The sequence below is a fragment of the Mus caroli genome, chromosome 10 (genome assembly GCF_900094665.2).
Source record: "Mus caroli chromosome 10, CAROLI_EIJ_v1.1, whole genome shotgun sequence".
Classification (NCBI taxonomy): Eukaryota; Metazoa; Chordata; class Mammalia; order Rodentia; family Muridae; genus Mus; species Mus caroli.
In genome coordinates, this window is record NC_034579.1 from 69,584,498 (window position 1) to 69,598,587 (window position 14,090).

At 52.7% G+C, this 14,090-nt stretch overlaps 1 protein-coding gene across 1 annotated transcript; it reads right to left on the reverse strand.

Annotated features, from left to right (window-relative positions):
* Positions 1 to 4,254: 4,254 nt before the first annotated feature.
* On the reverse strand, positions 4,255 to 12,134 carry Lrrc75b (leucine rich repeat containing 75B). Its single transcript, XM_021173518.2, has 4 exons — positions 11,958 to 12,134; positions 9,199 to 9,327; positions 7,928 to 8,028; positions 4,255 to 6,290 (listed from the first exon to the last, which is right to left on the reverse strand). Exons 1-4 carry the CDS (start codon positions 12,120 to 12,122, stop codon positions 5,765 to 5,767), a joined length of 921 nt encoding a protein of 306 aa, XP_021029177.1. The 5' UTR covers positions 12,123 to 12,134; the 3' UTR covers positions 4,255 to 5,764.
* Positions 12,135 to 14,090: the final 1,956 nt, after the last annotated feature.

Consider the following 14,090-nt stretch of genomic DNA (forward strand, 5'->3'; position numbering starts at 1 on the left):
AGAGAGAGAGAGAGAGAGAGAGAGAGAGAGAGAGAGAGAGAGAGAGAGAAAAGATATATACTATATGTCTTAGGTTTTTCTCTTGCTATAAAAACATGACAGAAGTGGCCTGGGGAGGAAAGGGTTAATTTCAGCTCCCAGGTACCTGGGTACACAGTCCATCACTGAGGAAAGTCGGAACAAGCACTCAATTAGGACAGAAATCCAGAACTGAATCACTAATCATGATCCAGAAGCCATGGATCGGGTGCTGCTCTCCGGCTTGCTCTGCTGTGGGCTTTCTTTTAGAACCTAGGATCACCAGGCCTGGATGGTGCCACCCACCGTGGGCGGAGCCCTCCCCCATCTAATTAAGCAAATATATCACAGGCTTCTGTACAGGCAAATCTGGTGGGCACGTTTTCTCAACTGATCCCCTCTTCCCAAATGACTCTGGCTTGTATCAACTTGACATAAAACCTAGCCAGTAACAACCATTTAGCTTTGGCTGTTAAGCGTCGGGTGACTAGCTAATATCGGTTAAGCACATTTCAGAAGAAGGACAATCACCAGGATATGATAAGGATCCTTCAAGGGTCCATGGAAGTCTTAAATGTTTATGCTCCCAATAATAAATCCTCAGCACACAAAAAATGAACAATAAAAAAAAAAGGTAGGACATCAGTAAGAGACAAATCCACAAATACAGTCAGTGACTCCAGTGTTCTTTCTCGCCAATAAAACAAACAGGCAGAAAATCAGCAAGCACAGCGTAGACTTAAACAACGCTGTCAACCACGCTTTCATTGCCGCCTATTGGTTACCCAGCAGCAGTGGAATGTACTTTCTCTGTACGCACACACGTTTTCCAGTTGCCAGCCATATGATGAGCTGTAAAACTGGCCAATAAATCCAAACAGTGCCGAGCTGTGCTGCATTCCCAGACAATAGTGAAATCTAATTAAAAACCATAGAGCCGTGGAGATGACTCAGAGGGTAAAGATGCTCCGCGTGCCAGCCTGGCGTTCTGAGTTCAATCCCCGGAGCCCATGTGGAGAAGGAAGGAGGAAACTCAGTCCTTAAAGTTGTCCTCTGACCTCACGTGTGCCGTGGAACGTGTTCCCGCCCACCCCTGCACACCGTACGATTATTAGTGTTTTCAGCTATTGACTATAAACAAGAGGACCCCAAATCCTGCACGCTGCTACTAAGACTGTGAAATTATATATAAAGACCTTGAAAACCCAGTGGGAGACTTTCTTAAAGCGTTACAGACGCCAACCATGTGGCCTAGACCATGTGACCTAGCCATTCTACTCGATTAGGGTTGGGGTAGGAACTGTAGCCCCTAAAGGCTGACTGAGATACTGGTGGCTTGATTCATAAGCTGGGGGTGCCCAAGGGAGGTGGCTGGATCATCAGGAGGTTAACCCATCAATGAGTTATTAGAGAAAGTTCACTCAAAGTCTGTCTGTCTGTCTGTCTGTCTCTCTTTCTCTCTCTGCCTCTCTGTCTCTCTCTATCTGACTGTCTCTCTGTGTCTCCTCTCTCTCTGTGTCTCTCTCTGTGGCTCTGTCTCTTTCTGTGTCTCTGTCTGTCTCTTTCTCCCTCTGTCTCTCTCTCTCTCTGCCTCTCTCTGTGTGTCTCTGTCTGACTCTGTGTCTGACTCTGTCTCTCTCTATCTCTCTCTGTCTCTGTCTGTCTCTCTGTCTGTCTGTCTCTCTGTCTCTGTCTCTCTCTCTCTCTCTTCTAGCAGCCACAAGGTAAAAGGCTTTGCTTCAACATGGTTACCCTTCTCCCAGGCCCATGGGTATAGGGTCAAAGGGCAAGGTACCAAGGAAACACAGACAGACATCCCTGAATCATGAACCAAAGTAAATTCTTCCTCTCCTAAGTTGTTTCTCTTAGGTCTTTCCTCGTAGCAACGAAAGGCTCATTAATTTACATATGCAGGTGCTTGCTCAAGAGAAATGAAATGTTCATGCCACAACTAGTGCATGGATTTCCACAGCAGCTTCATCTGTCATAGCCAGAACCTAGAAACAACTGATCAGCAGGCTCCTGGATAAGATGTGCTACACCCATGGAAGGTCTGGATACATGCAAGAATATAGGTGTCCCAAAATAATTGTGCTGGGTTTTAATTTTTTTTTTAAAGAACTATATAAAAAGAGTACATGTGTAGGATTCCACGAACTGGTATAAATCTAGTAGATGCAATGTAATCTGTGTTGGAGGGCAGGACACGGAGCAATGGTTTCTGAGAGCTTGTGGGGGAAAAAAGGGGGAAACACAGCCGGCTCGGGAACTCATTTACTTCCATGGTGTCCAGGACTGTGTAAATACGACAAACTCCACTGCACACTTTAAACTTGTCACAGTGTGTTTGCTTTATTATGTTGCAATGTCACGGATGCTTACTACATAGCCAAGACTGGCTTACAGGCATGTGCCACCACGCCCAGTACATAACAGCTTGTTTGGGTTTTTTTTTTTTTTAAAGTAAATTACTGTTTAAAACAAAACAATACAAAATATGCAATTGGGAAGAAAGTACAGAAGGTTTCTTTAGTGGAGACGACAGCAGCGGTGGTGGCGATCTGAGGCCCTCTCCCAGGACCAGTGGGCTTTCCTTTTCACCCAGAGAAAACCTTGGTGCATCAGGAACCAGCTGCCCATGATTCTAGGTTCTCAGAGAGATTGCGCTAGAAACAGTGACACAGGCCTGTCATCCTAGCACTCATAAGACAGAGGCAGGGTGATTGGAAGTTTGAGCCCAGTGTAGGCTACACCATAAGACTGGCTAAGTAAGGAGAGAGAGAGAGAGAGAGAGAGAGAGAGAGAGAGAGAGAGAGAGAGAGAGAGAGAGAAAGAAGTATGGTGAAAAAGTACTTGCCTAGTATAGTTCAGGCCCAGAGTCCAATTCTCAGTGCTAAAATAGATGATTGATAGATAGATGACTGATTGATGATGGATAGATTGATTGATAGATGATGGATGGATGGATGGATGGATAGATGATAGATAGATGATAGAGAGACAGACAGATAGATAAATAGATAATGTGTTTCAGCCTAGCTCTTGCCAAATCTCACCACACAGATAGCCCAGGTGAAGGACTCACCCCAGACACTGCATCATGCTGGCTTGCCCCAGTCCTGTGACAGCCTCTCTTCAAACCTCATCTCTTCCTCACTTCAACAGGATAACAAGGAGATTTGTGCCCTAGCTCCCAAATGGACCACACTGCTAGGAAGTGATGGGTCTGGACCAAAGATGTTTCAATGCCTCCAGGTTGGCCCCCCGCCATGCTTCCTTCTTCCTTCCTGGTCAGTGCTGTCTTCTCCACCCTGAGTGAAGCCTACTCAGAGCACATGCATGGGAAACCCAGCAGGTCTGCCGTTTAAAGGGTGATTGGGTCAGCGGGGCTCTCTCTCCCCCGGTGTGCAGAAGTCCTGACTGCCCCTTGCATGCTCTCTAGCCATGTGATACAGACAATGACGCAGCAAGAAAGCCCTCACCAGATGCTCCTCCTCTGCTACACTTCCCAGCCGTTAGAACCACGGGCTAAGTAAACTTCTATTGTTTATAAATTACCAGGATGTGGTATTCTGTTACAGTAGCACAAAGACAAGGCTCAACCCTCCCTTCTCTGGCAATCTCTGTCCCTGCCCATGGAATCTCCCTATCGGTAGTCCTGAGAACTACTCCGTGAAGGGCCAGGACCACTTGCACAACAGCGAAGTCGACTTTGCCTCCGTTCTCCTAAGCTGTCTCAGGATCTGGCTCAGCTACTGCTTTTTTTTTTTTTTTTTAGCCTCGAAAAGGTGGGGAAATTGAGACCTTCTGCTGCCATCTGGATTTGCCTAGAAACTGCCTGGGAACCCCCAGCTCCGGTCCTCACACACCATCCTAGGAAGAACCTTGCTGCACCGTGATACCTAAAGGTTTGTGGGCTGCCTTCAGACCAGCTGTGGGCAGAGAGTAAGAGGGGCAGGAGAGACTCAGAACTCTGCTTTTGTCCAGCAAGGAGTTACAGAGAGAACTCAGCTGCCTAAGCATGTGTTGGGGTTATCAGTCTGCTGGGCCCAAAGCTGGCTCTCCCTTCCTTCTCTCTGCTGGCCCATACTCCATCTTGCTTAACCTGGCTCCAGAAAGCCCCAAACTTTGTCCCGAGTTGTTAAGGCACAGGGAAAGTCCAACAGCTTCAAGCCATGGCTTTAAAACGGGGGGGGGGGGGGGGCGGGCTCAGGGGGTGGATAGTAAATTCAAGATGAAGCACTGAGTGCCAAGATCTGGGACAGCAAGTTCTAGTTAACAGAGAGGGGGAAGGTGGGTCCCAGGTCCAAAGAGATGGAGGATCTGGCCAGGTCCCCCAGCAAGTACAGAGCAGAGCCCTAGGTCCTGGGCTCTTCTCACAGTGTCTTGATAAGCAGTTGTCTAAAGTGGCCGGACATGAGGTGAAATGGTTTTCCTCAGCTGTCTCCTTTCCCAGGCCTGGGAGCTGATGCAGTGTAGCCAGCTGCCTCCTTGGGCACACTGGGCTGGGGACATGCTGCCATTGATGTTTTGTGAGAGCCTGGATGTACTGTCCATAGCCCACTTGGAGTTAGACAGGGAGGTGTGGGGTGGTCAGAGCTAGTGGGCCAAAGGCACTCAGGTCCGGGGTGACCCCAGCCTTCACCTTGACGCTGAGGCTGCCCTCTGTTCCTGGGTCTCTCCACTGTCACCAGGCCGTAAGTCTTGTCTCTACCCTGCTTCCCTACTTTGCTCTTCTCTGAGTCCCTTCCTCACGTGCCCTGCCTGTCTAACAGTTGGGCTAAAAACTCTAGTTTCCTAAATGAGTCAGGGAGACCTTAGGCTTCTAGTTGAAAGACCACCTTGAGGGATTTTTGGGAAAGAAAGTCAGTAACTCCCTAGAGAGATACCATTAGGTCCGTTCTGCCCTGAGAGCTCCTGATGCTAGCTGGGCCCCACCTCCATCCCCTTACACGCTGTGTGTGACCCTAAAACCAAAGGAAACAGGACACCTCATCATCTCCAGCCAGATGCATCTCCTCACCCTGCCAAGATACTCACTCGGTCTACACAGGGAGGGTGAGAACTAGAGCTGGGGAGAGTGGCCAGTGCTGTGTCCTATGGGAGACAAACACACAGTCAACTGTCCCACCTCCAGATCCACCGTGGCCTTGCCTTCGGTGTGTGGAGCCTTGTCCCCAGCCCAGTGCACACTGAAGGGCCCCGATGGCATTTGCTCTCGGGCTCCTTGCAGAGCTCTGCCTCTCTGTGACTCCCAACCTTCTCCCCTGAAGCTCCCAACTGCTTAGAGCTCATACCCTGCCCTGAAGTCAGGTCTCCTCCAACTCCGCCCACACCACTGAACCCATGACCTCTACATCTTGTTTCCATGGAGACTTCCCAGTGAGCGCTAAGGGAGCATCAATGAGGCTGCAGTTTTACCCACTCTGGGTAGGTGGGGTTTTCCTCCCTCCGCATCGGACTTGGAGCTCAGTGAGTCTGAAGTCTGTGGTACATAAAGCCTGAAGTAATGGATGCTCTCCTTTCCTGGAAGGTCTGGGCCATGGGCACTGAGGCACCTCTTGCTGGGCAAGATGGAGCCCCTAGTCTGGGCTGCCTGGCCTGCCTGCCATGAAACCTTTCTCCTTCCACTCACTCCACCTCAAGTTGAGCATTTTCACTGTCTCTCTGAGGGACACACGTGGGCCTCTAATACCTAGTTCTTAAAGGACCCCAGTCATTAGCATTGACCCAGACCAGTAGGAAGTCACCTCGCACAACAACCCTGAGGTTCTGGTCCCGCCTCAGTGGCGGCAGAGCCCCAGGCGGAGACAGCAGCAGTGGTCTCAGCCATGCCGCCCCCAGGCTCGAGGTCCAGGCCCTCATAGATGGTAGGGAGCGAGGTATGCTGGCTCAGTCGCCTCCGGAGGCCAACTAGCAAGGGCTGGGGAAGTGAAGACACATCCACATTGTTCCCCAGGTCCACCCAGGCCAACACAGGGAACTTGGCGGCGTCCTTGATAGCCTCGGTGAGTTCCCGGGCAGCGGCTCTGGTCAGCCGATTGCCATTGAGCAGCAGCTGGGTGAGGCGGGGCAGCGCCCAGAGGCTGGGCAGCAGCAGATGCAGCAGCTCATCGCTCAGCTCCGTGAAGCTCAGGTCCAGGACCACCAGCTCTACACCACGACTGTCCAGGTAGTGTGATATGTGCTGCACGTCCCGGGCCGAGAGCGGGATGCCAGAAAGGTCCACAGTCTCCCCTACCAGCAGAGTCTTCTGGAGGCTGCTCTTGAGGCTACGGAGAGAGAGAGGGATGCAGGGATGCAGGTAGGCGCAATGAACCAGGGCCCAGGCCCAGGCGGGACCCCAGCCACAGCAGACAGTTACCCACCAAAGGCAACCTAGGTTTCCTGGCCTGGCAAAGCCTAGTTTAATAATGCCACTTCTAGGACTGGAGGAATGACTCAGCAGTTAAGGGTGGGCACTGCTCTTGCAGCACCCACATGACGACTTAATAAACTATCTGTAACTGCAGCTCCAAGGAATCCAATACCCTCTAGCCTCTAGTACACAGTGCACATGCACACAGGGAAAGCATTTGCTCGCTTAAAAATAAAAATAAATCCATATTTTTTAAATTTCTTACGTTGGTGGCCAAAGGCCATGCTCTCTGAGTTCAGTTTTCCCTCTGATGAAATGGGGCCAGGGTTGTTTTATGGACTACATACATGAATTAAGGCTCTCTATGTGGACTACCATTATATATAAATAAGTATATAAATTACTTATCTTCACGACAGCCCAAGGGTGTATACATGATGGACCCATTCCACAAAGGAACTACAAGAAGTGAAAGGGGTCCCTTGGCTGTACATCACTGGGTGGGGACCAGGGCTCTAAATCATGATGCTCTGACCCCTGAGCCTACACTTCTCCCTGTGTCCCTTTGCAAGTTGCATCCTTTAAGATAATGAAACATTTTGCCATGAGCAGATATGGTATCATTATGGTCCTCTCAGTTTGTTGGTGGGGGCTAAAGATGGGACCAGCCCAGGATAGTGAAAGAGAAGGAAGCAAGTTGATATTGTAGGCTAAGGGACTGCTGGGTTGTGAGCCTCCCAGTACTATGCTGAAAGGGACATTCAGGGCCTTCGGAGCCCCTGGCACACTTGACTGCTCTCCTGTCCTTTATCATAGCCCTATAGGGAAGACGGACCGCTTTGAGTGGCAGGTTAGAAAGAGAGACTGTTACCAGGGTCCCCATCTGCTATGTCAGGAAGCATGGTTTTTGGATTCACCTTGGACCACAAAGCATAAGAATGAAACAGGGTGCGAAATAAATGGAGCTCAAGGTCTAGAACTGGCAGCGGTTCTAGACCTTGGGGCGCCAGAACTGGTTCTGGGCCGAGACTGTGTCACAAGGCTATGATATGGTGACCAAAACAGGGGACCACAAGCAGAGTAAGCTATGGGGAGGCTGTGGAAGACTTTGCATCAGGAGGTCTGGAAATGATGACTTCCCAAAGGGTTGCAGGATAATCAGGGAACGGATGCCCATAGGCAAGCTGCTTCCCCTCTCCCTGTGAAATGGGAGACTCAGAACCTATGGTTTGTTTTGTTTTTTGTTTTTTTAATTAAGATTTTACCCAATGTATCTGGTGCCCAAGGAGGCACAGGCTCTAGGAAGGGGCAGGGATGGAGGGACCAGTGAATGGCAGATGTCACGGTCTTGCAAGAAATGAGAAGCCACTTACAACATGCTGCTTGGCTTAGGGGCGTCTGCTGCTGCTGCGGGCCAAGGTTGCTGTCGGGGCTGGAAACTTAATGTAGAATAAGGCAAAGGAGCAAGAGAGGGAGATTTCTCCACATTCAGCTCTCAGAGATGGGAGCCTCAAAGACAGTGTGCAAGGACTACAGCTGGTCTCTCCTCACCTGCTCTGGGTTTTCCTGTGGGGTTTTCGCTTGGAGTGCGGAGTGAGGTGGTAGATGAGCTGCCGACAGATCTTGTCCGAGGACTTCCAGAGCTCATGGTCCTACGTGGCGGGGGAGGAGGGGGTGCCATGGTCAGGATGAGCCTGAGCCCCTTCTATTCTGCCCTGGCTACATGTAGCCTGGCATACAGCCAGGGGAGGCTGCCCGCTGGGAGCTGGAAAGGCTAGTCTGAGGCCCGCAGTGCCCAGTGGGAGGAAGCCCAGACAATGAGGCCCTTGTTCCCTGTCCTCAGGCCTAAGGCCAGTAGCTCAAGCTATCAGCCAGCAGCTTGCCACCCTCAACACCCCCAGGGGACTTGCCACAAGGAGAAGGCCAGACCAGGCCCCTTGAGGGAGCCTTATTCCAGAGACGCCAGTCCCAGAGAATAAGAACAAGACAGGTCAGCATGTTCTTCCTCTCGTTCTTCAAGCTACGCTGCGCCCGTGGGGCCTGGGTCTGGGCTGACAGGGCCGGGGCTTTTATGTTTTACTGCACAACATGGCTCTCTCTTGATCCTAATTGTATTCCCCAAAGAGGCCCGGCTTGGGGCAAAACACAAGGTGTGCTTTCCACATAGCTGCAACTGAGCATGCTCCATCACCCAGAACACTCTTTTATACTGTTAGCAGCGCCCAGAGCATGCAATACAGAGTGACAGCGGATCAGGTGGCTACAGGGATGGCTGTGGGCCAGCCAGCTGAGTACAGATGTGGGCTTCAGAGCTGATAGATCCTACAACGGACCCCCTTATTTTATTGGGGGTTGCTTCATTGTGTTCAAGATTCTTGGGGACTCATGGCTGACCACAGACATTCAGGCCAGTGCTGTGTCCATGCTCACAGTAGGCAGCAAGTAGCATTGGGTTGGACTTGTTTGTGACTCAAGCATTGGACGGGATTCAGTGAATCCCTGTCCCCAAAGGTGTCCAGGTAGGATAGAGACCAAGGACCTCAGACTAGGATGTCTCTCTTCTAACACAGGAACAAGAGTATATGGATAGTAGCTGTGTCAAGACAGGCCTGTGTTCTCTGTCCCTAGAGGTCTTCTTCTCAGATGGGGTACACAGCACTGCCTGTGGAGAAACAGGTTTAACTACGAGCATGGTTTTGGGAATCAGCAAAGCAGTTCACACCTGCTCCTGAAGTTGTTCTTGAAGAGGGAGAGTGATTTTCCTAAGGCCACGCAGCGAGCGTGAGAACCCAAGTTCCCGGGGCCTAGGCAGCTGACCTTACCTTCTTGGGGCACTGCAGGTCCCGGGCCAGGTTCACCAGCAGGTCATGGGAGATGGGGTCCACCAAGTTAAGGAAAGTCACATTCCTGTGGAGGATGTCAGTGAGGAGGTTCCCTTCAAGGCCCAGGTCCTATAAGTGGCAAAGCAACAATTGAGTAAGCTGGAGGGGGGGCGGGTGCAGTGTCAGGCCTCCCCTTTCCATGCCGGACAGATGACAGCCCTCACAGGTTCCCATGTTTAGAATGCTCTTGCCCCAGGAGCTTGCTGGACTCTCCCACCCCATGGTGACAGCCAAGGGTCTAGAGAGGGGGGCCCATAGTAAGGCCTCAGAGGGTTGATAATTGGTTCACTCTGACTAGTTGTTGGGTGTGTAATGTCTCACTGTGGATGCCTTATTCTTCTTATAACCTTGAATGCTGATATCCCCAGTCCTCCCCGTCCGTCCTTCGTCACCCTCCTACCCATCCCTGAGGTCTCCCTTGAACTGTGTCACCATCTTTTTTGCCTCCGGGAGTAAGCCCCCAGATCATGTTCCCAAAGGCAGCTCAAAGGCAGCCTGCTCGTTTGCCGGCCTTATGTCCCCTGCCAGAGTGCAGTAGGGGCCTCGCCCTGTTCACCTCTGTAGGACCCACCTAGCGTCCTTTCTGTCTGTCCCCAGGTAAGCAAGTGAGTCTCCCTTCTCCCACTGTTGCTCAACGCTCAGCCCTTACACCCAATTGCTTTTTTGCTCAGGGCTCCCAGCCTTCCATATTCATCCCTGGGCTGCCAAGGCCACCCTGTGAACCACACCAAACCTTCACTCTGTTGCTAGAGCACTGCACACTAGACACTGTGCCATCAGAGACTTACAGAGCGTGCAGAGCCGTGACTCCCTGGACTTGGCTATCACACCCTTCCCAGACTACCAGAACTTCTCTTCAACCAGACCCCGGGGGCAGGGCCCTGGTCTAGTCCTGCTGCCTTCATCCCTTGGCTTTCTCCCATCTATGCCTATGAGCACCATGTGAGGATGAACATCTCTGATTTATTTTTATTGTCTCAAGTTAGGGTCTCACTGTATAGCCATGACTGGCCTCGATTTTGCTGGATACACCAGGCTGGCTTGGAACAGCGAGGTCTGCCTGCCCTGTCTCCCATATACTGCAATTAAAGGAATGCTTTTAGAGGACTGTAGGCAGCCTACAAGCATCCAGCCTCCATGTGACATCCCCTAGCCCCTTAGCCAGAGAAGGCTATGCTGTGCATCATCCTGAGCATATAGGAAGTTAGGCCAGGCAGCAGAAACACAAAGGGCTGTAGTTCCAGGAGGTGATGGGACAGGCTAGGCTCCTGGATATGCCTCAAATGTCAACTGCTAGGTTACAAGGAGGGGACTTAGCTGCTCTCTGAGGTTGGTCCCCTCCCTGATGCTTCCGGATAAAATGCAAGCCAAGCGCCCTGGGCTCCACCATCTCAGATGGCTATCTGTATTTCTAGGCAATATGCCTGGCTGGGTACTGCTTGCCAGCTACTCTCCTGCTTATATATTCAATATGGTTCAAGCCACAGATGCCAGCCAAGGAGGGGGTGGCGGATCCCAAAGGAAGGAGGCTTGTGTCTGGGCAGACCCAGACAGAACCTCAGACAGCAGCCGACATTCCACCACCGGCCTGGTCAGTGCCTCTTAAAGTGACAGCCCCATTTTTCCTGACTGCTGTGTCTACAGAGAGGACACCCAGTGCAGGATTGGAATCAATCATCAGTCTCTCTCTCTCTCTCTCTCTCTCTCTCTCTCTCTCTCTCTCTCTCTCTCTCTCTCCCTCCCTCCTTCCCTCCCTCTCTCTCATTATAGGTTGGTCCTGAACTTGCTATATAGCTGAGGATGACCTTGAACTCCGATCTCTTGCCTCCCCCTCCCAAGTGATGGGAATAAGACATACACCACCATGCCTGGTTTATCCTGTTTTCTGGGGACAGAGCTGAGTCCTCTCAAATTCCAAAATATCGAACTGCATTCCTAGTCCCGCCTTCTCTCAGCTTTCTGTCTGGGTCCTGGCTCATCATTTCTCCCAGCTTCTCTAACTCTAAGCGGCTACTACCTTCACGGTGGGAGGGAGCATCAGCTACAGCCGAGGGTGAAGAGGCTGAGTAGGAAGTAATTTGCCTAGGGGTCATGCTGGGACAGGCATCCCTGTCTCCCTAGGGCAATTCAGGGCTCAGGAAATCTGGCTAAGGTACCGAATGTGTCTCCCAAAGGGCCAGATGTGGCGATGCAATGTACAAACGTGGTTGTGTATCCTCGGTGGGCTCAAGCTGCCTGTCAGAAGGGTGCGTGCGCTGTGGCTTTGTCTGGGCTGTAATGGTATCTGTCTCCTGACCATCTGGGCTACGCCTCCCAGGACCTCTTCTCCCAGATCTGCTGCTTCCTTTCTTCCTGCAGGATGGGAAGCTGCATTCTTCCCATTGTCCTTTAGTGAGAGATGCCCACCCCGGCTCTCGAAAAGGTCCAAATGTGGGCTCTTAGGTCCAGACTGGAGGTCCCTCAACACACACATTCAACACAGACTTCAAATCCCAGTGTCCCAACATGCCAGCCCCATCTTTAGCAAGCAATTCACCAGCCCCACCTGGCCCCCCACTTTAATCTGCAACCTCCCTCCAGGCAAGAACCTCAACGCCTGCAAACCCCGCGCGCCGCTAGAAACGCACCCACCCCTGAGCCCTCAACCCCGGCGCCTCCCTGACACCCTCAATCCCGGGCCGCCCCGCTCTTTCTCTCGCCTGGCGCAGGAGGCGCAGCAGCTGCCGAGCGCGCTCCGGCCGCCGCTCCCGAAGCGTGGACTGGATCTCTCGCAGCCAGCGCACCCGGCGCTCGTAGGGCGCCGGCCCGGCACTCGGCGCCGCAGGGGCATCTGCTCTCGCCCGCCGCCCCAGCCGCGCCCCCATGGCCGCCACGGGCGGGCGCCGGGAGGATGGAAGGGAGGCGGGTTAGCCGCGCCGCGCCCCGCCCGGGATGCGCGGGATGGGCAACGCCGGGTCTACGGCTGCGCGCCCAAGCACTGGCCGCCAGCGTGGAGCCCAGGGTCACTCCTCTTTGGCAGAGGTTTCATTGTCGAGGGCCCCGCCCGCGTACGACCTGGTGTTGGAGCTCTTCCCAGGAGCGGCCAGGGCAGACGCTGCGGAGGACAAGGTGGCATTTGGCACCTCTCAATCATGTGGCCCCAGTCAGGGCTGACTTGGGGGGGGGGGATCGTCGTCTGTCTGTACAAAAAGTGCTTCAGGCGGGTGAGGGTGCTTTAGGCAAAGCCTGAACCCTCTTTCTGGAATCGCCCCTGCGAGCAAGTGGATCCATCTGTCTTGTCCACTCAGTGTGGGTGTTAGCAGCCTCGGCAAATACCGGATGATACTTCCTGCTCAGAGGAGGACAGAAGCAGGCCTAGGCAGGCTGAGCATAGTTGGCTTCCTCTGATCCCCCCATGCCTGAGAGATGAGCAGGCTAAGCCCAGCTCTGGGCAGCCTGGCACCAGGCCCTGGTATATGTTCCTGGTTCTAAGGGTCCCTAACTCCTCTGAAGAGCATCTAGCTCCTGTGGGGGTTTCCTCAGCAGTTCCTGTTGGAAGCCTGATGCTCAATGCAGCCACACACGATCCCAGTTTCTCATATTACAGAGGTGGGGGCTTTGTGGCTCTGCACTCTAGACTCTGCCCCCCTCACCCCTCCTCCTAATTAAAGAACATGTATCCAGCTTGAGTCTGGGATGCCCGGTGGGACAAGTGTGCAAGCCTAGCTGAAGGATGTGAGAGTAGACCCATCTTAGGGCATTTAGTGAGGGATACCTGCCAGAATCCTTCCTTTGGGTCAAGCAATGCTTGACCAGAAACTGAAGATAGAGGAGAGAGACTGGATGCCAGGCTTTGTGATGCCCTAGGACTGAGACCCTCAGACATGGCAGAAGTCAGCATCCTTCCTGGTTCCTGGACCGCTACCCCCCCAAGCAGCCTCCCATCCCCTCCTCTGCAGCAGCATTGTCCTAGGGCCGGCCACCTTGGCACGACAGGTTTCCTCCCTGGCAAACCTGCATGACGACCCAGTCTGCCCTCTGCCAGGGCCAAGGCTGTGGTTGAATTGACAGTGTGCGAATGCCAGAGCTTTGAGCTTCCAGTCCAAGTATCCCAGGGCCTTCTCAGACCCCCTTGTCCAGAGCTGAGAGCCAGGTAAGCCCTCTTCTTCCCTGAATCCTCGGGGCTGGAGACAGACATGGATTCCTTCCAGATCCTGACCGTGTTGTTTCCGGAGGCTAAGCCAGGGCTAGGCATCATACCTTGGAGTGTGAGAAGAGGAAGGTGGGAGCCAAGGGGGAGGAGAAAGCAGAGAGGGAGGGAAGGCTAGACAACTAAGCTAGAAAGAAAGGAGCTGGCCTGGACTGGAAGTGTCACAATGCCTAGAACTTAGTCCTGTGGCAGGTAGAGGACTGCCCCCACACCCAGTTCCTCCTCTGTGACCCTCCCTGGCGGAGAAATTCCTAGAGGACCTTTTTTTTTTCCCAGGAAAAAAGGAAGTGTGAATTCTGGACCCAGATCCCTGGGTGAGCTTTTGTTCGCCTTCTATCCCGGTGCCTAGGTGAGTTGGCTCTTGGGCACTGTTTCTGTGACTTGGACAAGAGCCCCCATAGACTAAGCTGTCTCCTCTGGAGTGAGAATATCATTCCACCTCACCGGTCTCCCAAGTATACTGAGCTGAAGGCTGTTGGCCCTTCTCCCAGGAGCTGTCCTGGGCAGCAGGGTTCGTTGGCAATCCCACGGTGAGGCAGAGATCTGATGCTGTCGTCTCAATCTCTGGGGATGATGTTGGGCATAGAGGGTTGATCTGGGTTCCTCATGGCAGCCTTGTCACCCTTAGCTAAACCCATGGGGT

Bases quoted from the DNA above. Each gene is read 5' to 3' on its own strand.
- Lrrc75b (XM_021173518.2), bottom strand. From the start codon at position 12,122: ATGGGGGCGCGGCTGGGGCGGCGGGCGAGAGCAGATGCCCCTGCGGCG. The intron at 9,328-11,957 runs GCGAGAGAAAGA...TGCCACTTATAG, and splicing joins TGCTGCGCCTCCTGCGCCAG to GACCTGGGCCTTGAAGGGAA. The intron at 6,291-7,927 runs GTGAGGAGAGAC...CTCTCTCCGTAG, and splicing joins CACAGGAAAACCCAGAGCAG to CCTCAAGAGCAGCCTCCAGA.